Genomic DNA, 25493 nt, shown 5'->3' with positions numbered 1-25493 from the left:
CCATTTTACATTAAAGGAAACTGAAGCTTAGAGAGTTTGAATACTAGTACTTTGCCCAAGTTTACACATGGTAGGTCCAGATTCAAAGTCGTCTTCCCAATTCTAACCAAAGGCGGCATTTGCTCCTTATCTGCTACTTTATCACTCTACTTGAAATACTGTGGTTATGATAATGATTTGTTCACTCTGAAGACCTTTCTGGGACCACCAACTCAAAATTCTCCTTCTGTCCTGACTTCAATGATGTTCACCCCATTACCCATTAACATCCTGGCCAGCAACTCTTTCATTTCATTATCCATCAGATCTGACCAAAATCCAAGGCAATGTACTAGGTTTCCCTACCACCATCTCTAGCCTATGCCATTCCACAGAATCCTTCCTCTATAGCAAGTGACATTTGTGCAGTTTAAAAGTCCTACCTCTTCTGTCAGTTGCATTAATTTATCAAGCCAGTCCTCGATTTCCCCCACTGTGGCCTTCACGTCTGTGGCCTCAGACCTCATCTTCACAGCTGCCTCATGAATCTGGGAGAGAGATCTGGACCGCAGCTTTTGGATCTGAGTATCTAGAATTGTGACATTAGGGTTTCCTTCCACTGGAGGCAACGTGTAGCTAAAAACCAACAAAACAAAACAGAGTTTGCCGAATAGCTTCTTAGGCTTCAGAACCGTCAATGTCATTTCTATTTGGTTTCCATCTTTCAGACCACACCATTTTCCTAACTGTATGGCAGATGTAAGCCGAAAAGATTGTATATGGCATTGGTAGATCAGATGTTCCAGTTAAGACTCTCCTCACTCTCAAAAGAAATGCAGGGGGGAATTAAAATTTCAAAGTGATTCCTTGGATTTGACCCAAGGCCTATAGAATCGCTGGAAAGAAGATGGAAACAGCAGCAGCAGTTTGGAGAAATGCCTTTTCCTCCCTATAATGATTGTATAGAACCACAAAATGAAGGAGGAGGGAGATTAGAGACCATTCAGCCAACGGGTTCTTAACTTAGGGACCATACACCCCTGTATCACCTGTGGGGGAGCCTGAAAAAGTGTATGAATCCCTGGAACCTATAAAGAAAAGTGTACAATTGCGTTGACATGCAGTGTCACATAATGAGGAAGAACACGGGCTTTGGAGCCGGCTACCTGGGGACAAATCTTGGCTCCATCATTTAGGAGCTCTGTGATCTCTTATCTTCCTATCTTCAAATGTGGGGGGGAAATATCTACCTTTTAGGGTTGTGGGAAGTAAATGAATTAATATATTGTGAGCATTGAGAGCAATGCCTGATACAAATTAAAGTCTAAGTAATGTTGCCATCATCATCATCATCATCATCATCAGGTATTCAAAGAGGCCCTGGAGCTCCCAAGAGGCTAAGAACCACTTGCGTAGGCCAAGCTCTCATTCAAAATGAGAAGTCAAGAATAGCTGAGCTGGGGCCATTTTCTGCCAGTGCTTCCCTCTCAACATGACAGCTGGCGGGGACACAGGGTAAGGTTGTCACCAATTCCAGGAAGTTCTATTCACATTGTCTCTACCTGGAATTTCCATTGGTTTGAATTTCACCCAGCTTCCTAAATGAAGGAAATCCAACCATGACTTCCCTTAAACACAAATTTCCTGTTACATAAAGTTTAAAAGTTTCCAATTTAAATCTTCAATAAATAATCCACATGCATTTGATTCTTTAAAAAGAGATTCTCTAAGAATAGTGAACATAGATATTTCTGTGTTTTGCTCAGCAAACCTTAGCATTCACATTTTCGACATGAGAGGCATTATGAAATATTTCTGTTTGGTTACATTAGTAATTAGGGCAATGCATTGGAAGGGTTAAGTCCCTGCTATGATTCTTTGATGCATAAATAAATACGGAAGCTGCTAGCTCAAAAATCACATGTGAGACTTCCAATAAATAGATGCTAACAGTGTGAAACACGCAGCAAGAAGAGCTGCACTTATAAACCCAACTCTGGGCGTCAGAGGCACCATTTCACCTCCTTAGGCCACTGTTGTCTCATCTATAAAGTAAGGAGACCGGAAGAGATGACCTCTTGGACCCAGATTAAAATTCTCTGAATATAAACCAGAATCCAGCAGTACTTTGATCTTAGCTGCATGTCAATTACCTGGTTACACCACTAGAAGGCACAAGAAGACAGGGAGACTTAGAGCATGGGGGGTGGGGGAGGGAGAGGATGACTCTGGTTCCTGTTGCTTATGAGAACTATTCGATATGCTTTTCTTTTGGAACTTCCCTGTCCACTGCTTTATTAGCCAATATTTAAAACGAGTTTGGAATGAATCACTTCCCCCTTTGATTTCCAAATACCCAGAGATCTGAGCAGTTTCCCCAAGTCACGGTTATGAAAGGTTCTCTGGCTCAAGTCAAAGTTGCTGGCTTTACCGAAAGGAGGCTGGGCCAGAGTGTTCACCAGGCAATCCGTAAATGAGCACGTAAAAAAGTTGTTTCTAAAAAGTGTGTTGAAATTACAAACAATGTTCCGAATGGCAAAACTGCTGCTCTGCCCCCAGCCCGGAGATTGGTGGGAGGCAGAGACACAGCCCTGCTCCCTGCTCCCTCCCCGCCCCTCACCTGAGGCTGTACTGGGATGTGCTTCCTGGAGTTAGGCCCAGCCTCCCCGTTAGGCCTCCCTCAGCCTCCTGGGCTGCTTTAGAATTGGCACCAAACCCGAAAGTGGAGCTTTTCCTGTGGTGATTCAGGCTCTTCCCAGCGCCAGCCTTTTGAGAAGCCTGACTAATTGAAATTTATTTTTCAGACGAACGTTAGGGATAATTCTAGAAGCTCTTCTAGTCTGATAGTTTAAGTGAGGGAAGCATGGCTGGAAATTCTGAGATACACAAAATCAGGTTACCTCGTGTCTTCTATAACTTCATCGATCAGCTTCAACCATATTTCCGCCAACTGGTTTGCAGGAATTTTACCTTGTATCCCTGATTTTAGAGCCTCTATGTTAGATTGCTGGGAAAGAGAGGAAATAGTTGGTAATTGTGCATTATGCCATTATACCCAGTGAGATTTAACTTTAATTTTCAATTTAAAAAATACACAAAGACCTAACAGGAAAAAATGGGGATTTTTTGTTTATTGTTTTGTTTTTAATAATGCTCACCATAGCCTAGCACTATTTATTTTTCTTCAAAATGCAGTCAACACTGATATGCTTAAGTACTAGGACGATCTTTTCATATGGCTTTGACCCTTGAAAGTGTGGACAGAAAAGGGGCCACATACTAAACCTGACAAGCTCAGGGGAGGCCTGTATAGTGGGCCTTACAAACTCAGAGACCTAGAGGAAACACATAGGATGCCCTGAAATGAAAACTTCCTAACTAAAAGCAAGTCCTGGTGGGTTGTCATGTCCTAGGCTGATATCTTCCTTGACAAAAGTCAATGTTTACCTTAACTGAGCCTGTCTATTATTGCCTTTTTGTATCTACTTTATCAGACATTTGGAATGTCAGAATATTCCCTTTTTTTCAGACTCCTCAGGGTACAATCTCCCACCAGAGCAGGAGACCACAGAACCCCTTACTATTATCTCCTTTGCTTCATACCATCTCTTAGTGCTGTAAATGTTAATTGTTAACTATCCTGTGCTCACCAACGCAAAAGAAGCATCTTTACATTTTACTTTTTATCCAAATCCCAGAGATTTCTTCACTTTGCCTTCTCCTGCCTCCTTAATCTACCACCAATGAATTTCATGTAACCCTATTTATGTCTCCTCCTTTTATTCTATGTATAAAATAAGATGCAAAGCTACCATTCTCTGGAACATTTTCTTAATCCATTAAGATTTTGCTTCCTGGCAATTGTCATCAGTTTGGTTCAAACAAACTCATAAAAATTCTTACAGGTGTGGATGTTTCTTATGTCAACAAAACCATGTAAATATATTATGTACTCAAATAGCAATAAAATAAAACCAACAAAGATGGGGGAAAGGAACCCTAAAATGGAATATAAAACAGGAACAAACGAACCTGAATTATATTTCAGATGAATAACATAACTACACGGAACTCACCAAAGTAACATTTCAACACAATATTTTCTCTATATATCCTCTGTTTAAAGGAAAGAAAAAAAATCATAAACATATCAAACTCTAGTTTTTTTTCATTGTGGTTTATCTTTGGGTTTTAGGACTAAATAAATGAGTAACTATATTGAGAATAATGAAAATCAAGTTTCTCACTGCTGGAGAAGGGAGTTGTAAATATAGAAATAGGGAAGACTAGTATCTTTATCTCAACCATGCTCCCTTTCTCCTCATCGATGTCAAGTAGGTGTATAATTCAGATATTACAACTCTGCAGCTTTTATCATAGTGAATCCCCAAGCTCCAAACAAGGAGGGTTCCTCTAGTTTACAGCCAGAGTGGAAAATGTCAGGCTCTGGTTCCCTTGAGCCCACCCTCTTTTCACAGTAGAGAATTTTACTACTTTAACAGCAAAACTCTAAGGGTTGCATATTTCTATTGGAATGAACCATTCTCTACACCATATTCACATACAAATGTGGCAGACACTGTGAGTTTTGACCCCTCGCCTTCTATATCCACCCTCCCTACTCCACAATAAGAACAGTTTTATCTGGCCATATGCCAGCCCAGATAAAAGAGTGCATTTCCCAACTCCCTTGCAGTGTGATGTGGTTACGTGACTGGATTCTGGTCAATGGAAAGTGAGTATAAATCAAGTGTGTGACTGCTGGGTCTTTTCCTTCAAAGGAAAGACCTGTGTCATCGCCTCTCCCGCTCCTCCCCTTCCTCAGTCTGGAGGGTAGGTGTAACAGTGAGGTGCCTCTTCCTCAAAAACAAATGACAACTCCTTAGTGATGGTAGAGCAACAAGAGGGAAAGAGCCTGGGTCCCCAGCACCACTGAACCTCCATACCAGCCTTGGATCACTTACCTCAACTGTAACTAAAGACACTGCTTTTATCTTGCTTACCACTATATTTTGAGGTCTTGCGTTCGAGTGGCCTAGCCTGTATCTAACACTAATACCTAATTCTGTCTGGTGAAAAGAAAATGTAGAAAAGATAAACTTACCAGCCGTTCTGCCATGACTAAGAGAGTGTTTACTGCATCCAGGCGATGACTAATATCTTCCCAATATGAAGTCAGGGTAACAACTGGCTTTGTGTGGGCCCAAGGCAGGTAATAATAGTAGTTCCCTGGTGTAGAACATTGAGGGTCAGGGACATTGTACACTCAAACAGCATGCTTATTAAAGAGATGTGCAAACTGGGTTATTGTTTCATTGTTTGCTTAGGAAATGGTCTAGGGTGGTAGGGTTCTTTAGTTTTATTCAATTAAGCAACTGAGGGATAGACAGAAAGTCCTTATTTATTCAGCCTGTTTTGAAAAACTCTCTAAAATGCCCTAGTAAACCAAACATAGCAATCTTTAGGATTTTTAGTGGTTTGGGATCATGTACTGGAACATCACTGATGATTACATAACACAGTAGCAGAAAATAGAGAGAGCACAGGCGATTAGATTGAATGTGTTTGTCCCTGAAAACTGCTCTTCTAAATGAATATTTTTGTTAGAAGTGGGGCAAGAAAAAAGAACTTTCTGTTTTTTAAAAGACTTTGCTAGATACATGGGGTTTGGTATTGCTTAGAATTATTAGCCAAGTTTCTAGCATATTTTATATTTTAACACTGCTTATACAAAAATTAGGTAAAAACTAGATGAATCTGTTAGAATATTTGATCAGGATTTCTCCCTCGTTCCTCTATGCTCTTAAACCACTTGTCAATATTTTTATTAGGGCATTCTCATACTCCGCCGTCTTATTATGATTTATTTTATATACTAGAATGTAAGTCCCTTAAAAGCAGGGACTGTTTCTCATCCATCTTTGTGCAAGTACAGCTACTTGCTTAGGAAATGGTCTAGGGTGGTAGGGTTCTTTAGTTTTATTCAATTAAGCAACTGAGGGATAGACAGAAAGTCCTTATTTATTCAGCCTGTTTTGAAAAAATCCGCACAGCATCTCTGAAGAAGATGAAGAAACTGATGTTAGAATCCAGTGATGTGGCGAAGGTCACAGTGCGGGTGAGTGACCGAGCAAAGACCAGAAGCTTGATTTTCCAGGCTCTGAGCAAGAGCCCCATTCAAGTACTCAATCTAAGTGTGACCGGGGGCCTGGCAGGGCAGAGGTGAGGATAGGCAGGAGATGTGTTCAGGGAGCTCAGTGATCAGCAAGCTGCCATCTTGTGACTTTACAAAACAGAGCCAGTGTAAAATTTGGGCATGGGATGGGGTCAGGGGGCGCAGCACAGGGCCTGTGGCTTCTTTGGTTTGACTAGTCTTAAAGGTGCCTGAACTCCAGCCACTTCTCCTCTCCATTCACCCTTTTCCTTCCCACTAAGCGTGTACTGGAGGTAACGGCTGCCAGAGGGAGAACACGCTGCATGCTTCTTGCCCTGTGGGGCACCCACTCTAAACGCGCACGGGAGGGAATGTCAGTCTTACCATCAAATATGGCACGGCTGTACTGAGTGGTTGATGCCAAAGGCTTACAGGTTGAGTCAAACTTGTTGCCATAGTTCCCAATGCTGACTTCAAACTGAATGGCCTCGCCAACATCTTGCAGCATGGTGGCCGAATGGAACACAGCAGACAGGCTGTACTTTCGCCTTCGCTGATATTTCTATAAAGTATGAGCAGACATAAGGCTCAATGAAACGCCTCTTGCTCTGATTTACATGTAGATTTCTAGCAAATATAATTCGGAACCTAATAGTTAGTGTTGAGTTAAATGCCAGTGAAGAATGTTCCTGAATCTAGCAGTTTTCCTTGTACTCATACAAGTGGGCAAATGTAGAATGTTCATTGCAGCACTGATTGAAATAGAGATAAAAATGAAAACCATACAAATATCTATTAATAGGCCCCTGGTTAAACAAATGTTGCCTCCATATAAATGAATAAAAGTTCATAAAATATTTAGGTAGATTCACAAGTGCAAACATGGGAAAAGGGTATTTAAAAGTGAACCCATTAAGTATACATTTTAATATTGGCATATGCATGAAGAAAGTCTGGAATAATATAACTCAAATTGTTAACAGATATGTTGGGGAATGTAGAGAGCTTATGGTTAACTTTACTTTCTAACATACATTTTTAATTGTTTGAATTGTTTAAGTATTAATTTTCTAATCAGAAACAATAAAAACTTTTAATGTCAAATTTAAAAATAAGTGAAATTAGCCCAGCTGTTGTGGCTCAGTGATTTGAGCATCGACCCATGAACCAGATCACAGATCACATGCCGGGTTTTGGGCTCGATCCCCAGTAGGGGGCGAGCAGGATGCAGCCAATCAATGATGTTTCTCTCTCATTAATATTTCTATCTCTTTATCCCTCTTTCTTCCTCTCTCTCTCTCTAAATCAATAAAAACATATTAAAAATAAATGAAACTAGGTGAACTTATTTTTTCTGAAATAGAAATCAAAGATTGTTTCCTTCCTTCTTTCTTTTGTTTTGTTAATTACCAGTTTACTGAGTATGTGTGTGAGGGAGTGGAAATAGGGCCAACAATGAATGATCACATTGAGTATCTATCAGCCTAGCAGGAATAACCAGGAGTCCTTGAGGTTTTCCTTCACGTGGGCATATAAAGTCTCTTGAATCCACATCCTGCCCCAAATCTTTGTTCAGATTGCTTCTCTCCTTTATGGATCACATCCTTACTTACCTTTGTATCCTTCAGTCAAACCAAGCCATGCAATGGTTTAAATTGCTGTATTTGATTATTTAATACTGTCCACATCTAGAATTTGTTCTGGATCCCTGTAGATACCCAGTCTCTGTATACAATGGCCCAGCTTGGGGGTGAGAACATCAGTGGTTACTATAGTGCAGCCATATTGGCTATGTGCTCCATTGTGAACTTGTGAGACCCACAAGTGCCAATATTCAAATTGCACGACAAATTTCTCACCATAGCAAGTTTAGCTCAAAAGCCTCTCAAGTTCAGAACTTCCAGTTCTTCAGTCCTTCGATTTGAGATTTAGAGATCACATGGCTATCACACTTTAATATGTGATAACTTTTTAGTGTTGTATTTGACTTTTTTTCCCATTTCTACCTTGCTACCAATTTGTATACCACAATTTAAGCAGTAGAGTAGTGATATATTTCACCACTATAAAGCAAATAAAAATTACTTGATCTCTGTAGGATAGTTATCAACTGATTTTTCTTTCTTTCCTTATTCATCTATACCATTACCTTTATTCTATAAAATGAATCACAATCATGGCTGTGTCGTCTGGCTTGTATGATGCAAGAATGCGGTCATTCATTTAGAGAAGTACTCAGACAACTGTTTTGAAATTTTTTTGTTTGGTAAAACACACAATGTAAAATTCATTCATCTTAGCTATTTTTAAGTGTACAATTCGGTGGCATTAAACACTCACATTTTTGTGCTACCATTACCCCCATCTATCCATGGCACTCTTCCATTTAGAAAACTTCAGGACCCATTAAACACAGCAACAAACCAGAAGCTGTTACCACTGACAGGAGCAAGGGGAAGGTTTTTATAGAGCAGATGTAGAAGGTAGGCAAGGAAATTATTTGATTGGTTACAGCTTAAATGAATGCATTATTTGGGATAGCCTAGTTAGCTATTTGTGATTTGTTCTCCTTTGATTTCCATCTCTTAGCCTTAAGGTATGTATAGGCTTAGGTTTTGGTTTGCTCCCATAGGCTGCCAAGGCTCTATAGCCACCTCAGCCTAATGTCCTCCTGGTTTAATCAATTTAACAGTATGCATATACCACATTATGTTTATCCATTCATCTATCAATGGATTCATGGGCTGCTTACACCTTTTGCCTATTGGGAATAATGCTAATATGAACATGGGTGTACAAATAGCCAATTGAGCCCTTGTTTTCAATGATTTGGGTATCTGCAAACTGCTGGATCATATGGTAATTATATTTTTAACTTTTTGAGGACTATTTTAAGAATGTCTGACAGTGACCGCAGCTTATTTTCTTGAAGAACCCCAGAACATCCCACGGTTACAAAAATCTCCATTTTGGTTGAAGGAGTTTCCAACATGGTATAATTGAAACCTCCAATAGGATTTCAATAGAAACGCTTCTGAGTCACACTATTTTTTAAAAGTCTTTCTAAAACATTGGTTAGTAATCTTAGCTGCATATTGAATCACTTGAAGAGCTTTAAAATATACTTATGCCTGGGCCTCACTTCCTGAGATTTTGCTGGGGGAATTTTGAATTTAAACGCATCCCTACTTTAGTCCACAAAAGAGAGGGGCTTGGGAGACTTCACAGCACACAATTAAGTCCCCTAACCTATCCATGGTTTAGTAATATTTTGGAAAATCCGAATTTGGTTTTAATTGTTGTGCAAAAGTGACAAAGTAGAAAGTTATTTGTATTAGTCAGAACTTACATATGCAGCACAACTTCTTTTTTGTAAACCATTTGGATGGTATCAGAGAAGGGAAGGAGCAAAAATATAAAACATAATTTGAGGCTGAGTCAGGGCCAAGAAAAAAGTGATCAGTTAATGAAGCCATCTGTTAATGCAGGGGCTGGGGGAACAGAGAAGGTGTATGAGGAGGCTCTGTGTAGGAGCAGGGATGCTCTCCAGCTGGGCTGGCTCTGCCTGCACACCTTCGCAGGGCCATGATTCCATTAGAACTCTCTAGATTTCCCCATGAATAATTTGCAGTCACCTGCAGAAGCCTTGATAGGACCCTCACCCTAGAGGCTCTGGGCTGAGACAATAATTCAGGCTTCTGGCCATCACTACAACTCCCAACAGAGCAGGTACACACTGTGAGCAAATTGCTCAAGATGGAGCAGCTCCTTGGACCACTTTGCAGGTCCAGATTCCAAGAGGGGCGCCCCTACCCTATGCTTAACTGACCCAGAGCAAGGCTGTCCTGGCGTCCTGCACCTGGGAACTCAGCCCTTCTCCCAGCTCTTTCCCACTTCCCCTGTGCCCTCAGGGTACAAGGATTAGGGAGAAGGAGCAATCAACACCATTTAGGGAAGTCTGGAGCCTTAGCTTTGGTCAGGGCCCTCCCTTAGGAGCCTTGGGACAAAACTGCCTACAACAAAGAAAGTTAAACATATAAATTATGGTCTATTGGACACAGATGGGTGTTCTTTATTTTTCAGGACCTTGAGGCTCTCCTGATCATCAATGACTAACTCAATGCACTTTGTAGATGGAGTTGGTATAGGGTAGAGTTTAGATGTGAATTTGGGAAAGGGAGTGGTTTTTGTCAAGCAGGATAAAGGGTAGCAGGTAATAGCTCCTCAAGGTGGCTGTGAACCAACAAGGTATGGAATATTAGGGTCAAGGAGACTATATGTCAAAGAAAATTGCCCAACTTCTCATCTTGGTCTGTTTACTAAATATGACTGAAAACTGGTGATAAAACAAATCTCATTGCCCCCATTGGGCTGTTGTAGACAGGTCAAGAGGGCATTGAAGGGCACTTGCTATGACTCCAACTTCAGTTCCTGGATGTCCCCTTCAGGCCCATTTGTTCAGGTAGGCCAGTACTAGCCATCCCACCACCAATCCTCTACAACACCCTTTTCTGTACTAAGCATTATTTATCCACACTCCAACACTTACCTCAACAACCAGTAGGTCATCATTTGAAATGGACTGAAGCCTTTTCTCTGGTGGTGTCTTTTCAAGAAGAGTGCTCAGTTCAACCAAGATTCTACCTCTGTAGGCAACTCCTTCTCCCTGAAAGGCAACCACACAGAGTTATTCCTCTAGGCATGAACAACAGCAGAAAGAATGGTCTCTCTACTCAGGCTAATCCAGCTACAAAAAGTCTTTCCTTCCACAGCCCTAATTTCCAAAATGAATCATTAATTCTCTCAGCTGGATTTAGATCTTTGGTATCTAAAAAAAGAAACAGTGACTTCAGGTGGCAATCCAAAGAGAGACAGGGGAGGTGAGCTGAAAGAGATATTGCAATGACTGAGGTGGGGGGAGTGACAGTGGAAGGGACTCAAAGTCTCCCTCACCCCACTTCAGCAGAGCAGCTCTACCTTTACCTACAGTAACTTTTTTCCTCTTCGCAGAATAGGAAGGCTGCCATGTTGGCAACCAGGGCAAGCCTCAGAGCAGCCAGGAAGTAAAGGAGGAAGATGTCTGTGCAGCTGCGTGTGTGGATGGGTGTCAGATATTCCCTCACCATACCTGGCCGTGTTGGCAATAGAATCTTCTGAGAGAAAGAGAAGTCTCCACCCTCCTCCTTGTAGGGCTTTTTGCTTTCTACCTTGTCCCTTTCTGGGTTTGGGGAACTAACTAAAAGAGATTACTTCGGCTTCTAATGTAATAGAAAGATCACTTCCCATATCTGGATCTCCATGTCCTCACCTTCAAAATAAAGAGGTTGGATCAGGCCAGAGATAACAAAGAGTTTCACCAAGCATATCACCTCCAATCATTTGGTAAATTCCTAGAACATGGTGTTGAACAGAATTCTGAAGCAGCACATTTGCTGATTAGCAAAGAAATCCACCATTGATTCTTGACATCTGTTCTAAGTATAGGGAATAGCCATGCAATGTACTGGCAATTACCACATCAGATGACCTCCAGGATCCTTTCCTATTCTTATAATCTAAGACTTGAGCATGAGATGTCTATCCTCCAACACTTCATCAGTTATGTGGTAGGTCTGTGTGTGTGTGTGTGTGTGTATTTGTATGGGGGGAGGTCCCCTAAATATGAGACGTAATTACAACCATTACAAGAAGGAACCTCCTTAACAGTGTTCATTAATAACAAACCTTAATTGAGAAACCAACCTTTCCAGTATTTAGCTCATCATAGGGGTCTGGGAATCCTGTGTATTCTCTGGGGCTTCCGTAAAGGTTCAGATAACAAGGTCCAAATGTTGGAATAAAGCCCACCTCTGTTTCTCCTGTATTTGCTGAGAGATAATGTCATCATTAAATTTTAGGCTTTTAAACATTTGATCTGTTGAAATAAATATTAGTTATTAGTTGGCTGGGTGAGACTATTTTTCTCCATTTTGTGAGTTAGTTGTATTAGTGGAAATTATAAGTACTTGTGAGACTTGCCAGTTTCCCTTTTCTTATTGCTATAAAATATTAAATAAAAACATTCTGAGGTAATTCAAGTAAACATGTTATTCTTAAAAAAAAGACAATGTTATTCAAATGAAAGAATAATAAGGCTTTCAAGATGATCTTCACATTTTTTTGTAAGTTTATAATTGGCATCATGTTAAACATGTCATGGCAATTGGGGTAAAGAGTATATTGTTTTGGGGAGTCATTTAAATGATATATATCAGATTAACTTTGTTCCAAAAAATATGATTTAGTCTCAAGTTAAAATATATGAGATTTAAGATTTTTATATGTAACAATAAGCTGCCTGCCTATGGTGATAAGACCATATGATATACATTAAACAGTATGAAGTCCCCATTCACTACATTCTGTCTCTGATGAACAAACAATATGTTCCTTAGTTCTGCTACCTGGTCTTAGAAAGAGTATTCACCAATGAGGGGCACTGAGGGCGATATTAGGAATTAGCAGGGTCAAAGGGAGATTGTGGGGAAATGTAAGAGCTGTATGGGTTTGACAGATGACAAACCTATCTAAACCTCAGCACCCATATCTACCGGGGGAACAACATCTGCCCTAAGAGAGTTGTGACGGTCAAGTGAGAGAGCACTGAGCAAACTTGTAATAAATGGTGAGAGCTGTGCAAACCAAAGGACCGGTTATGACCCCTCATGTTTGGAAGGTGAGGACCTTCAAGGTACAAAGCGGAAAACAGTATCTTCCAACCTAGAGATCCATGTTGAAGGTGGGGGAAAGTCATTTCATACGTTTTGAACAATTGATTTAGTGCCCCATATATCTCTCTGTATGAAACGTAAACAACATTAACAAAAAAAGTGTTATGTCTCACAAACAGTTATTCACAGTGAAGCCAATAGGACAGTTTGCATCTCGGTGAAAACGTGAGACACGGAGCAATGCCTGGTTGCACATCTGTTTTAAGCTTAGCCATGCAGGACAACTATACAGCACTAACACAAAAATTATTTTTAAGACAGCAAAATGTTGTAAATAAAAAGGGTTTAAAGGCAATCAAATGATAAGAGTAAATAGGAAGCTCTAGAAGATAGCAAAATTACAAAGCATAAACCTGTATATGATGCAGCCCCAGATCCCGAAGATGAGAAATCTACATAGTAAAAATATAATTGGTTAAACAACATGAGAAACACAGCATTATAAAAGAGACATTGAAACATTAACCAAATCCAGATCCAAGCAACACCAGAAAAATCCCAAATTCGGACCCAAGCCACATGACCCTGTTATAATTTGTACAAATATCACTGGTTAAATGCAAAATGGCTCGATACTTTGTGACAATGTGAAATAACCCAGTCTCTCCAGTCCCAGGGCCACCAGGCATCTGAGAAGGGTCAGGTTCTCGCCAACAAAGGAGGTCTGGTGATGCTACCAACATTTTGTGTTTTTAATAAAATATTTGCTTGTCTTATGTATTGCTTAGTTGGGATCAAGGCTAGAAAATCCAAGTTAAGGTAGTCTGAGGCCTGTAGTTTATGGTACATTGCTTGTTTCTCTTGGGGAGATGCATGCTGCTCATTGTTATTTAGAGACCCTGTAACAGACTGTCTGAAGGGCCGGCAGGGAGAGAAGACCTCAGACACAGGGGCTGCAACTAACAATTTCTGTTTTTATAAATGATGGCTGTTACCACCTTATCACTATGAAAAAGGCTTGTCTTAATATTTCTTGAATAATTATCTTTAGGTAATTATTTAATAACTTCTTGCTAATGATACATGAATTTAATAATATTTACCTTCCCTCCATATAGTTATAGCATGATTTAAAATTACTCATTTGGTTACCTTTAACCTAGTCTTTAACCAATCTTTATCAAACCAATGATTTCATTCAGTCTTTATATCTGGACTCCTCACTTGATAAGAAGAGGCTAGTAGCCCATCTTCTTTCCCCTCCATTCCTCTTCCTTTTCTTCCTTCTAATCTCTATTTTCTGTACTTTCACTTTTACATTGCAATGGGTGATGAAATTTACATTCTGCTTAGAGCTTTGACTGCTGACTTTATAACAAATAAAAAACCAATTAATAATGCTTACATTATAACAACCATATCAATATTGTTCTCTGCAGAGAAAAGGAGAGTATAATTACATTTCTTTTGTTACCTGCTGTTCTAGCAGCATGGTCCCCTATGCCACTCAGCAGAGAATATTCCGAAGAAATCTCTTTCCTAACTCCTACCATTTGCCAAAAATATTTGGACTTTATATTTGGATTATATCTACTTTGTTCAGTTTTTCTCAGAATTTCTAATTGCCCTATTTTTCCTTCTTGAGGGAGGAAATCTATAGCTTCTTTACCATATCTCTATTATCTTCCAGATTCTTACTCATGCTACGTATTGTTTAGATTAACATTGAAAAAACAACAACTCACATCCCTATAAGGTCCTCTCTTGAGCAACATGAGAGGCACCTTAGGTTTCGCAAGACAAAATCTTGTCTCAACTTCTCTCACTTTACTCAATATGTTGAATCTATTAGCAATTATAAGAATTTTCGTTATTTTATTTAGACAACAAAAAATAAGCTGCTGTTATTATTGCTTAACACTAAATATTTTATCTTACCATCTTAATTTTTCTCCTTCATTTCCTATTATAATTTCTGACATACACACAGAACCATAATGCCAGGTATAAGCAATTAGTTCTCAGTATGGAAAACATCAAAAAGAAAAGTGTAGTGGTTATTGATGCCTGTTAGCACAAAACGCATGAAAACAAAATACACATGATCTTAGGGAGCAAAGATTACATGGTTCGTTGCCGTCTGGCCTCCTGGTTCCTGCCAAGGAAATCAGTTAAGAAAGGGAATATAATTTATATTTTGGTGAAATTGTTTCAATGCCAATCTAAAAAATAAGGTGCTAAGCACTCTGTATTGACACCCAACATTTATAAAACAGCTTCTGGGAAAGAATTTTTGGATGGGAGCAAGAAAGCTAAAATCTTCAAACTGTTAGTTGCCTTAATTACTAATTACTAATTAGTTGTTTTCTGGTCATCACCAGAACATCCCTGAAATGGTTCACTAGGCTCATCACATTTGGCTTTTAAGAAACCAAGTCCATTGCCATGGGGCTACCCCAGCTCATTCCTTCAGAAGTTCTGCACCTTGTCTTATTCCAGCCCTGCTGTGTGACTTACCTTCCACTTCCCCGCCAGAGGCAGCAATTTTAGAAAGCTGTAGATATGTTGTTCCAACTACATCATTTTTGGTAAGACGGTCCCTGTGTAAAAAAACAGGTTAAGGCCTCCACCTATGAGGATGTATCTTCATTTCAACAATAATAAGATAGAGCTGGAAAAGACCCTAGACCTCAGAAATCATTGTCCAGTGGGCCTCAGCATTACTGCACTTATAAAAAATCACTTGAAACCCCCCGCCCCCAACTCTCATCTCCTATTCAAGCTTTTGATTCACTAAAAGTAGGGGTGAAGAACAAGTCTGCATTTATAACAAGTATATTTCCTAATTCATTCTGATGCAAATGGTCCTCCAACCATCCTTTAAGAAACACTGATCTAGTTGGACAACTCATTTCATTTATGGAAACTGAGATTTTTACAGAAGTCATGAGATTTGCATATGGCCACACTCAATACTATTATCATAAAATGAATGAACCAATTATAGGCACATTGCATAAGGAGTGTAACATAATCATATTTCATAGAATAAGTGCATGTCTTATTTTAGCGTGTTCATACTAATTACTATGCTGGTTTAATAACTACAATGTACTATATCTAAGGGTCCTTCATAGGGAGAAAAATTCCTTTTCAATTCGATTCAAATACTTATTGAGCACTACTGTGTGATAGATACTATTTTTCTGACTACAGTTGCTTGCCTAGAACCTAAATCTTATTATCTATATGGTAGGGACAAATTTGCCCACTATAAGTATATATAACTTTGTGTATCTCTCCATGGGTACCTTAGTCTGTGAGCCTAACTCATGAAATGCTCTCTGGCCAAGCACATAGTAGGTGTAAAAAATAAGGTTTATATTAATAACATCCTCTCTTTAATTCCTCCTCTTCTTTATACCATTTAGTGGCATACCCACTCTGAAGATTAGGACTCCATGGGAGGGAGTAAAGACTCAGTATTTTGAGGAAAGATTATTCTACAATATAATATTATATATTATAGTATTATTATATATGATATACAGGGTCAGGCAAGAATAGGTCTGGAAAATAACACAATAGTATGGAAAATAACACAATAATTAATAAATAGTAATACAAGAATAAACTCTGTGTTTTGTGCACTCACAACTATAAAGCTATTTTCACTCCACTCTGTTATATATAATATAACACATTATATAATATACTAGAGGCCCGCTGCATGAAATTCATGCACTCGGGGGTGGGGGTTATCCCTCAGCCCAGCCTGTGACCTCTCGCAGTCTGGGAGCCCTCGGGGGATGTCCGACTGATAGCTTAGCCCAGCATGAGCCTGGCGTCTGCCCCTGGTGGTCAGTGCATGTCATAGCAACTGGTTGTTCTGCCTTTTGGCCAAGTTGCATATTAGCCTTTTATTATATAGGATAATAATATTAGGATGTAGAAAATTACTAATTAAACACAATTGGCATGAGAGCTTGCAGCTTTTCTGTCCATCCAGAAGGGTCTAGATCAGCCGTGGGCAAACTACAGCCTGTGGGCCGGATCCGGCCCAATTGAAATGAATAAAACTAAAAAAAAAAAAAAAAGACCGTACCCTTTTATGTAATGATGTTTACTTTGAATTTATATTAGTTCACACAAACACTCCATCCATGCTTTTGTTCCGGCCCTCGGGTCCAGTTTAAGAACCCATTGTGGCCCTCGAGTCAAAAAGTTTGCCCACCCCTGGTCTAGACTAAATTTAAAGAATCCTTAGCTTTCCTTCAAGGTATTGTGCAAATATGCTACAAGGTATGTAACCTCAGATCTGGATCCAAGAAATCCCCAGTTAAAAGGGTTTCTCTGTGCATTCTAATTTGCACTATTGCTTTGGAGGGGCAGACAAGGTCAGGAAAAAACCCTACATGTGTATTGACCACAGGCAACTCTGATTCAATCAGCAATAAGCTCACTGCAGAGCCTGTAGGCCAGAGTGGTCACCCAAGCTACACAGAGTTCAAACCCACACTCCCAAGGGCTCCTGGAGCTCCGTCAGAATGTCACCAAAGGTTCTAAGTGCCTTAAAACTATCTCACACTCATGGAAAAGGACACTTTGTCATAGGCCCCTTCCTGGCTCTCAATTAACTGATAATGATGGGGTCATTGAACAAAATGAAGCCTTTTCTCTTCCCAAAGTGCCCTGTTGCCATGGTACCAAGAGGGTATTGACATGGAAGTCAAAAGCATCTGGCTAATGGAAAAGCTAAGTCCAAACAGGAGGCCCAACTGACTAACTATCTAAGTGACTGTGGGCAAGTTACCTCTCTGAGCTTTAGTGTCTTCATCTGTAAAACAAGCTAATCATGGTCACTAGTAGCAAACATCATAATAAACACTGATAATGATGGTGATGATGATGATGACGATATTTGCCACTCTCAGGGAGCTAAAGGCTGCTAATTGAATGCCCCATCTAACTAGAATATACTCAAGAATGGTCTCATTGTGGCCAATCACTGCTAGGAGGTTGGTCTAATAAAAATCCCATCAGAACCTTTTAAAGAATTCCCTGCATTCAGATAGGTAGCTCTGTCCATTTTCCTTTCTAACAATAATAGTAACAGAACATTTTGGTGATTCTTCCCAAGAAGTGGTTTACTCCATGACATTTTGGGCAGCCTAATGGTATTTCATTCATTATCTTGGGCATTTTCAGATCATTTCTTCCTTCTTTGTTTATGAACAGTTGAACTAAGATATTCAAAATTCTTCTGCAACAGCACTATTATCATTTTTAAAGAAAACATCCAGTTCCAAGAATAGTTTATTCCTTCCCTCTGGGAGAAAAGCAAATATGCTTAAATATAAGAGTCAGGTGATCTAGAGTAATGTTCCTTAATATCCAAATGTCTTATTCTTTAATTCTGAATTAGACACAAGTCCATTTTTAACTCACCAGTCATATATTGTTAGTTTTATTTTTTCACACACTGACGGAAACTGTGCAAAAGAAAAAAAAAAGGTAGTTATTTCTCAATTTACTCAGTAACTATGAAAGTAAGTAGTCTATTTTTCTGAAAGAAAAGGAAGTCAAACCTTGATCTGGAGATTAACGACTTGATTCCATTCAGGGTTTGCGTTTTTCTCAATTATATTTGTGCAAACCTGTAAAATCGTCAAAGCAAAACAGTAGGTATTCAGGTTTCTAATTTCTAAAAGTTTATAATATATGCATACTAGAATATGACTCTAGCAGTTTACTTATAAGTTATATACCTAGTAACCTGGTTAAAGGTTATTTTTCTTGATAATGATTTGGTAAAATATGACATGGGTTTAAGATCTCTGCTACTTCTGTGGCTAAAAGTTTCCAATTGCCAGATTTCTAACATTGTGCGAGTGCAATGAGGCAAGATTAATGTTTATTGAGCATTCATGACATACTGCCTAATAACCATATCTTCATTAGCATGTCCAAACAGGTCTTTTGATTCTGCGCACCCAACCCCTCCTCTGTCTCCCCAAAGTGGCTCCTGTCCCAGTCTTCCCATCATTGTTCACCAGGCGGCTTAGGCTTACAACAAAGTCAGCCGCCTCTCTCTCCCCATCACACACCTCATCCAATCCATGAGTAAATCCTGACACCCTCATCTTCATGTGGACCCTGATCTGCCCCAGACACCTGCAGTTGGCTCCTACCTAGATGGTCACTTCCTCTCCTGCCTGCTCACTGTCATGTCACTCCCCTGTGTAGCCTCCTCCATGAGCTCCCAGTTACACTTAGAATAAAGTCCAGGTCTGACCTCTGGCTGATGAAGCCTTACTGCCCCACCACCCACATCTCTCTAACCTTCTCTCTTAGTTTTCCCCCTTGCTCGCCACTCCAACCACCTGGATGTTCTTTGGCTGCAAATGTGTCTCCTCCTTGGGGCCTTTACATCTGCTACTCCCTCTCTCTGGAAGCTTCCCCACCTCCCACCCCCCACCCCAGACCTCTGCATCATCCAGGCCTCTGCGCAATGTCCCTTCCTCAAAGGTGGCCACATGATATCCTAGCTAAATACCCCTTCAACCCCACACAATCACTTCTTGTCCCCTGCTTTATCTTCTGTGTAGTGCTTGGCACTATCTGGAATTATTTAATGACTTGTTAGCTTGTTTATTGTTGTCCCTTAAGCTCCATGAGAGCAATGGCTCACTTCTATATCCCAACACATGGGACAGTATCTAATACTAAATAGACTTCCAACAATTACTTCTCGAACTGATGAATCCTTTCAACACTCCTATGAGAATCTCATTATCCTCATTAATATTTCAGGAAATTGAGACTCAGGGGTTACAATATTTGCCTTAACTGCCTATGGAGTGGGGTAAAATCTGAATTTAAATCAGGCCTCCTCTCACTCCAGACCTCAGGGCTTTGCGGCTGCTCTCCATCGACTCCTAGGAAATGACGCCCAGTCCATGTGTCATTTGCCGAATCTGCCTTACATAAACAAATGGTTCAACTACATAGAAAATACTAGTTTTTCATGCCTACAGTTGTCCATGGAGGGGTGTTATTCTACTATGGAATCCCACTCTCGAGCCTTTGACGACATTTGTAGATAAAAGTAGTGGTTACCTGTGTTTTTACACCAAGAGTCCCCCAGCTTTCCCCAGAGGACAGGGATGGGGTCCCCTGCCTGACCCTCTAGTTTCAGCAACTCCCCTGGGCATAGGAGGTAGGAAACATGACAGGAGTGGACAGCTGGGCACTGGGGAGCTAGATTCTAGGACATTTACCAGGGATTATGACAGCTAGCTAGGTAGCTTGCTTAACATGAAGATAACATTTGGACCTGGGAAATAAATCCAAATAATTCAGTAGTAGCTTTCGCAATTTACATTTTTCAAAAGATTGAGTTTTCCAATTTGAGTCCTGCATACTTTCCACTGCAAAATAAACCTGGGGAGAGTCTGGCATGTGCACACTCAGATAATCTGCGTTCCTGCAGGGTGCCCGCTCATCAGGGGCCACTTCAGCGAAGAGTTAGCAGGAACTCACACCAAGGGAAGCAGAGGTTTATATAGTATTTATTTCTAGAGGCATCTGCATTTAGATCACACACAAACCTTTTTTCCAGCAAAGGAAACTTCTACAAAGGGATCCACTAGGTTCTTCTTATCTGCATTGCCTCCAAAGATTTCCTTTACCGTCTGAGAGAAGGCATCATCCACTGGAAAGTAACATGTCACACGGCAGAAATTAAATCTGATTCTCTTAAAGAACTGGAAGTCACTCACAAAATTAAAAATGTTCTCCTATACACGAATATTGTGGCAAAAAAATTGTTCTCAAAAGTAGCACTGTGTTGCAGAAATTCCTTGTGTCTTGGTTGAGAGAGAAAATGTTTTCTCCCCAAAGAGTTTTAAAATCAATAAGAACACCTTGAAAAATAAATTGATAAAATATTCTGTTGAGAATCAATCATTTATTGAGGAGAAAGTAGAAATAAAAAGTTCATTCAGGGAGGGTAAGAGACAACTCTCAAACTCAGGCCTGGTTTTAATTTGGAAAAGGTGCTTTAGGTCAAAATGATATCGGCCTAGTCTGACTTTTCAGATAAATTCAGGGAAATTTGGCATAATCATAAATAACACATTTAATCACTTATAAACAGCAGATTTCTCTATTTTAACAAACTCGATTATGTAGGTAGGAATTTTAATGTGTTTTAATTTATTTACCTCATTCAAAATATTTCTGAGGAACATATGGTATGGGGTGTCATTATAGGGACTTTAAAAAGGGAAGGGGGTGCTCCCAGGAAAAGTGGCCAATTCTGAAGCGATCATGGCCTGAGTAGTGGGTGCTGCCCCCGGTAAGGAGTCCTTTGTCCCAGGTCCAACAGGAAGCATATAAGCCAGGCCAGGAGGACAGGATGCTGGACTAGTCTCTATGAACATCAAATGCATCCAATCTCTTAAAACACATATCTCCTAAGACAATACTGACAGGCTTTTACTTATTGGCATTTAACTACCCTTTGCTCAGCCATTTTTAATAATCCAATGGCAAACACATTTATTTGTTCATAAAATTTCACATTTTTGGGGGGATGAAAGGAGTTGGAAGTGCTGACTGCTGACCTCTCTTTCATATTCTCTAGAACAACAAGAAGATATGGAACATTAAAGAAAGAAAGGATGAAGAAGAATGGGCCAAAAGACTCAACCAAAAGACATGTACCAGTGACCAATTGGCTACCTCATGAACCAGCTCAGGGAGCTTGCAATGGGGCCAAAATGAATGAAAATAAGTCATGAAAGCCTTTAAGAAAAAACAAACAAAACCATATGATAGGGAGCGCCAATCCCTATTCGGAGTATGATTTTAACACATCTAATCATGAAAATAACTGATAATCTGGAGCAGGATGAAATCATTACATACTCTGGGGGATGTCCTCTGCTCGGTAGATTTTCAGCAAGAAGGTCACCCACCGGAGGGCGATGCCAGCAGGGAGCAACAAATTACTCTCCACATCGTCACTGTCATTATCACGATCTGGTTTCTCAGCCTGGTGGGGACACACAATAACAAATTACACACACAGAAGAGCAGCGCTTGGAAGAACCCAAACTGATGCTTGTAAAACCACACCAATCAGAGCCGTTTCCATTAGGGTTTCCTGTTTCAGGCTTCAGAGTTCAGCCACCAATTCAACAAAACTGCTCTACAAAATTCAATGCGCATGTTTCTTTAATCAAGACACCATGAGAGAATAATGTGTTCTGTAATTTTATGAGCACAGAATAGTAGAGGGGCCAGAGGGAGGGAGAGAGGGAGGAGGAGGAGGAGGAGGAGGAGGAGGAGGAGGAGGAGGAGGAGGAGGAGGAGGAGGAGAGAAACCTGAAATTCTTCTGATTTCTCTCTGCCCTCTCATTATTCCCGTGTTTGCTGCCCAGTTTTCTAGATGACATTGTCCTTTTAGGTAGCAATGTCTGATTCTGCAAGTGAGCTATGCTCTATAGATAAACTCATGCAACAAAGTCCTAAAAACACATATATCTATACTGAAAGAAACACCCACTCACAGACACCAGGAAGGCGTCTAAGTGAGCTAGAAAATAATTCTGCCACAAAGAAAAGAAGAGCTTTTGAAAAACAGGAGGAGTTGGGGGTTTACAGGTCTTAATTAGAAGCTGGGCTCCGCTTAAGTACTGATGCCTCCTTGCTTAACCCTTGGTCCTATTTTGCAGTGAAAAGCGTAAATGGCAGAAAATGCAGGGGCTCACAGGAGGCTCATCTCCGGTTCCCAGGACAAACATGCTGACTTTCATGTAACCTTTAGCACCCGAGCTGGCATCTTCGGGGTCATTGAGAAGAAGCCACTTTCTCATGACAGCGTGACCTAAAATAAAAAAGGAGTAAAGGACAAGGGCACTTTAAAGGGAAGCCGACGGGTCTGTGATTTCATCTGCTGTCAGACAAACAAACATGGCCTCTAAAGCAACGGTTCTCAACCTGTGGGTCGCGACCCCTTTGGGGGTCGAACGACCCTTTCACAGGGGTTGCCTAAGACCATCGGAAAACACATATATAATTACATATTGTTTTTGTGATTAATCACTATGCTTTAATTGTGTTCAATTTTTAACAATGAAATTGGGGGTCACCACAACATGAGGAACTGTATTAAAGGGTCGTGGCATTGGGAAGGTTGAGAACCACTGCTCTAAAGTGTCATCATAACACGCCAATTTCCCCAGATGAGTGTCTGAATTAATGTCCTCCATTCTGCACGGCCTCCATCCCCATCCTTCCCTGTGTAACCCAAACAAGGCTCTCTATACTCTATGAATGGGTTTCATCACTTGACTTTGACAAGATGCAAATATCCTCATAAAACAGAGGAATTACCTATTTGTGAACATTAAGATAATTACCATTAGATTTTAAAAAATAAAATCCATACTATTATTCTTTCCCACTAAGTATCCTTCCCCCTCCTCAATCAAGAAAAAAATATTTTTTATTCCTTGATCCTCCCAATTTTCTTGATTCTCAGAATCTTCCAGTTCATGGAGAGAACATTGCTTACCAGGTTCATCATAAATGAATCCAACATCAATCTGGGAAAAAATAATAAAGGAGTTTGGATTTTAAAATAAGTTTTAAAATAAAAGAAACCATCATTATTATATTTAAATAGAATGCTCCTGACTAGACTTAAATTTCTTTGGGACTCAACATTTCCATCGCACTCTCTGTGTGTGGTATATAGGAGAACCTCCGTCCATCATTTTGAATTAATGAGCTAGTCTTAGAGCAGGAAGGAACCACGGAAGTAGGGTGATCAGTGTGTCCCTATTTGCTTGGGACTTTCTGGTAGCACAGAAAGTTTCACATTCTATGAAACCCCTTAGTCCCAGGCAAACCTGGACTGGTGGTTACCCTACAGGAAGTCACCTGGCCCAACTGCCTATCCAACACTCTACTCCTCCAACTAATGCTAATATTAATGCAGTCATTGATTGGGCACTCCAATGTGCCAGGTGCTATGCTAGATATTTTATGTATCCTATCTCATTTATTCCATCTTCACCATGATCCCATTTTACAGATGAAGAAACTAAGGATCAGAGAAGTTGACATGTGGCTGGTTAGTGGCAGACAGGGTATGAACACAGGTCTGCCTGACCCAGATCAACCTCTAGGACCTCTCATGACTGCAAACTCCTTCCTTTGAGATGCAGGGGTGGGCAAACTTTTTGACTCGAGGGCCACAATGGGTTCTTAAACTGGACCGGAGGGCCGGAACAAAAGCATGGATGGAGTGTTTGTGTGAACTAATATAAATTCAAAGTAAACATCATTACATAAAAGGGTACGGTCTTTTTTTTCAATAGTTTTATTCATTTCAAATGGGCCGGATCCGGCCCGCGGGCTGTAGTTTGCCCACGGCTGCTCTAGGACCTCTCATGACTGCAAACTCCTTCCTTTGAGATGCAGCCCATTCCATGTATAAGGCATCAAGTATGTGTCCTTAATTCTAATGTTTGTTACTTGGAAAAGCACCCTGATTCTCATCCCTGGTTTGGCTTGCCTTTATCCTCCAGATTTATAATAATTGGCTTTGTAGATGGTGCCCTGGGGCCACTGGTAAGTGCAGCTGTGTGATGAGCTTCTTGCCATAAATCACCCCTTCCCTTTGAAGCAGTGTACTGGCTTCTGTCCATAGCTGGGATGCTGGGAAGGACCCAATATGGCAGTTTCAGGTTATCTTGCTTTAGGGTGCTGCTAAGTGTCGTACTTTGGAAGTCACTACACCCAGACATGCAGCTGGTTCCTGGTCCCCGGGGCATTCATATCCTGCTGGTATACCGGCCCTCAGCAAGGATCGTGGCATCAATCCCTGACACATAACCTTAAGATGTCACCAAGATGGGCATCCTGAGATCTGGCCAGGAACCTGATTCCTCATTATGAAAGTGCCCATCTTTGATATAAGTTGAATGAAACTGACCGCTGTCACCCACCTTAAATTCCCCCATCAGACAATCTGCCCGCAAAGAATGGGAATTATAAACCTGGAAGAAAGAAGAGTGGGGGAAAGATTAGTGGCTTTATCTGGCAGACAGTGGGCACCACCTTCCTACTCCGTGGCCCCCTTACCCGAATGCTGATGATCTCATCCATCAACTCAGAAGGGGTTATGTGGACATTGTAGAAAAACAACTGTCAAAACAAAGATAAGATTGTTTGAATGTTAGCAAGAATGAACTCAGGTTTAGTGCGTATGAAACTGTAATATTGCGGGCCCTCCCAAAAAATACAACACACAAACTCCGTATTAGATTTGACCATGTGAACACATTGCAAGGCCTGAGAAAAGGCCCCAAGGCTTAAGCTTCATGAGCTTGATAGTAAACTCACCTCTGCATGTTGAAAAAGGAAAAAAAGATTAAGTAACAACTATAGTGTTTATTTACCTAAATAAGATTATTCTTTTGGGACCAGATACTAGCTTAATTAAGTAAAGATTTAAGGTTGTATCTTATGCTTAGGGCCTGTATGACCTGGAAAGTTGAGTTTAATTCTATGGTTTTTAACTCTATCATTTGTGTTTAGTGACTCTAGTTTTGTTCTTTCTAACAAAACACCTTCAA

At 40.3% G+C, this 25493-nt stretch overlaps 1 protein-coding gene across 8 annotated transcripts in view; it reads right to left on the bottom strand.

Annotated features, from left to right (window-relative positions):
* The window catches only part of MYOF (myoferlin), a 137937-nt gene that overhangs the window by 55013 nt on the left and 57431 nt on the right, over window positions 1-25493 (bottom strand). For 6 of the 8 annotated variants that reach the window (XR_004972182.1, XM_036336582.1, XM_036336580.1 and 3 more), the window contains exons 8-23: window positions 25000-25062; window positions 24864-24914; window positions 23426-23456; window positions 22620-22735; window positions 21775-21901; window positions 20454-20557; window positions 18432-18500; window positions 18292-18335; window positions 15361-15443; window positions 13257-13295; window positions 11876-12000; window positions 10683-10799; window positions 6518-6695; window positions 5084-5208; window positions 2880-2986; window positions 423-615 (exon numbers count right to left, since the gene is read on the bottom strand). Coding sequence is in view for 7 of the 8 variants with exons in the window: in XM_036336582.1 (XP_036192475.1) it covers window positions 423-615; window positions 2880-2986; window positions 5084-5208; window positions 6518-6695; window positions 10683-10799; window positions 11876-12000; window positions 13257-13295; window positions 15361-15443; window positions 18292-18335; window positions 18432-18500; window positions 20454-20557; window positions 21775-21901; window positions 22620-22735; window positions 23426-23456; window positions 24864-24914; window positions 25000-25062 (1572 nt within the window). In the remaining variant the exon portion in view is untranslated. The remainder of the gene's footprint in view (window positions 1-422; window positions 616-2879; window positions 2987-5083; window positions 5209-6517; window positions 6696-10682; window positions 10800-11875; window positions 12001-13256; window positions 13296-15360; window positions 15444-18291; window positions 18336-18431; window positions 18501-20453; window positions 20558-21774; window positions 21902-22619; window positions 22736-23425; window positions 23457-24863; window positions 24915-24999; window positions 25063-25493) is intronic. The other 2 variants (XM_036336577.1, XM_036336579.1) reach the window with 1 other exon arrangement.

Source organism: Myotis myotis, unplaced genomic scaffold (assembly GCF_014108235.1).
Source record: "Myotis myotis isolate mMyoMyo1 unplaced genomic scaffold, mMyoMyo1.p scaffold_m19_p_15, whole genome shotgun sequence".
NCBI classification, from domain to species: domain Eukaryota; kingdom Metazoa; phylum Chordata; class Mammalia; order Chiroptera; family Vespertilionidae; genus Myotis; species Myotis myotis.
Note: the sequence above shows the minus strand (reverse complement) of the source record. Positions and strands in the feature narration are given on the sequence as shown.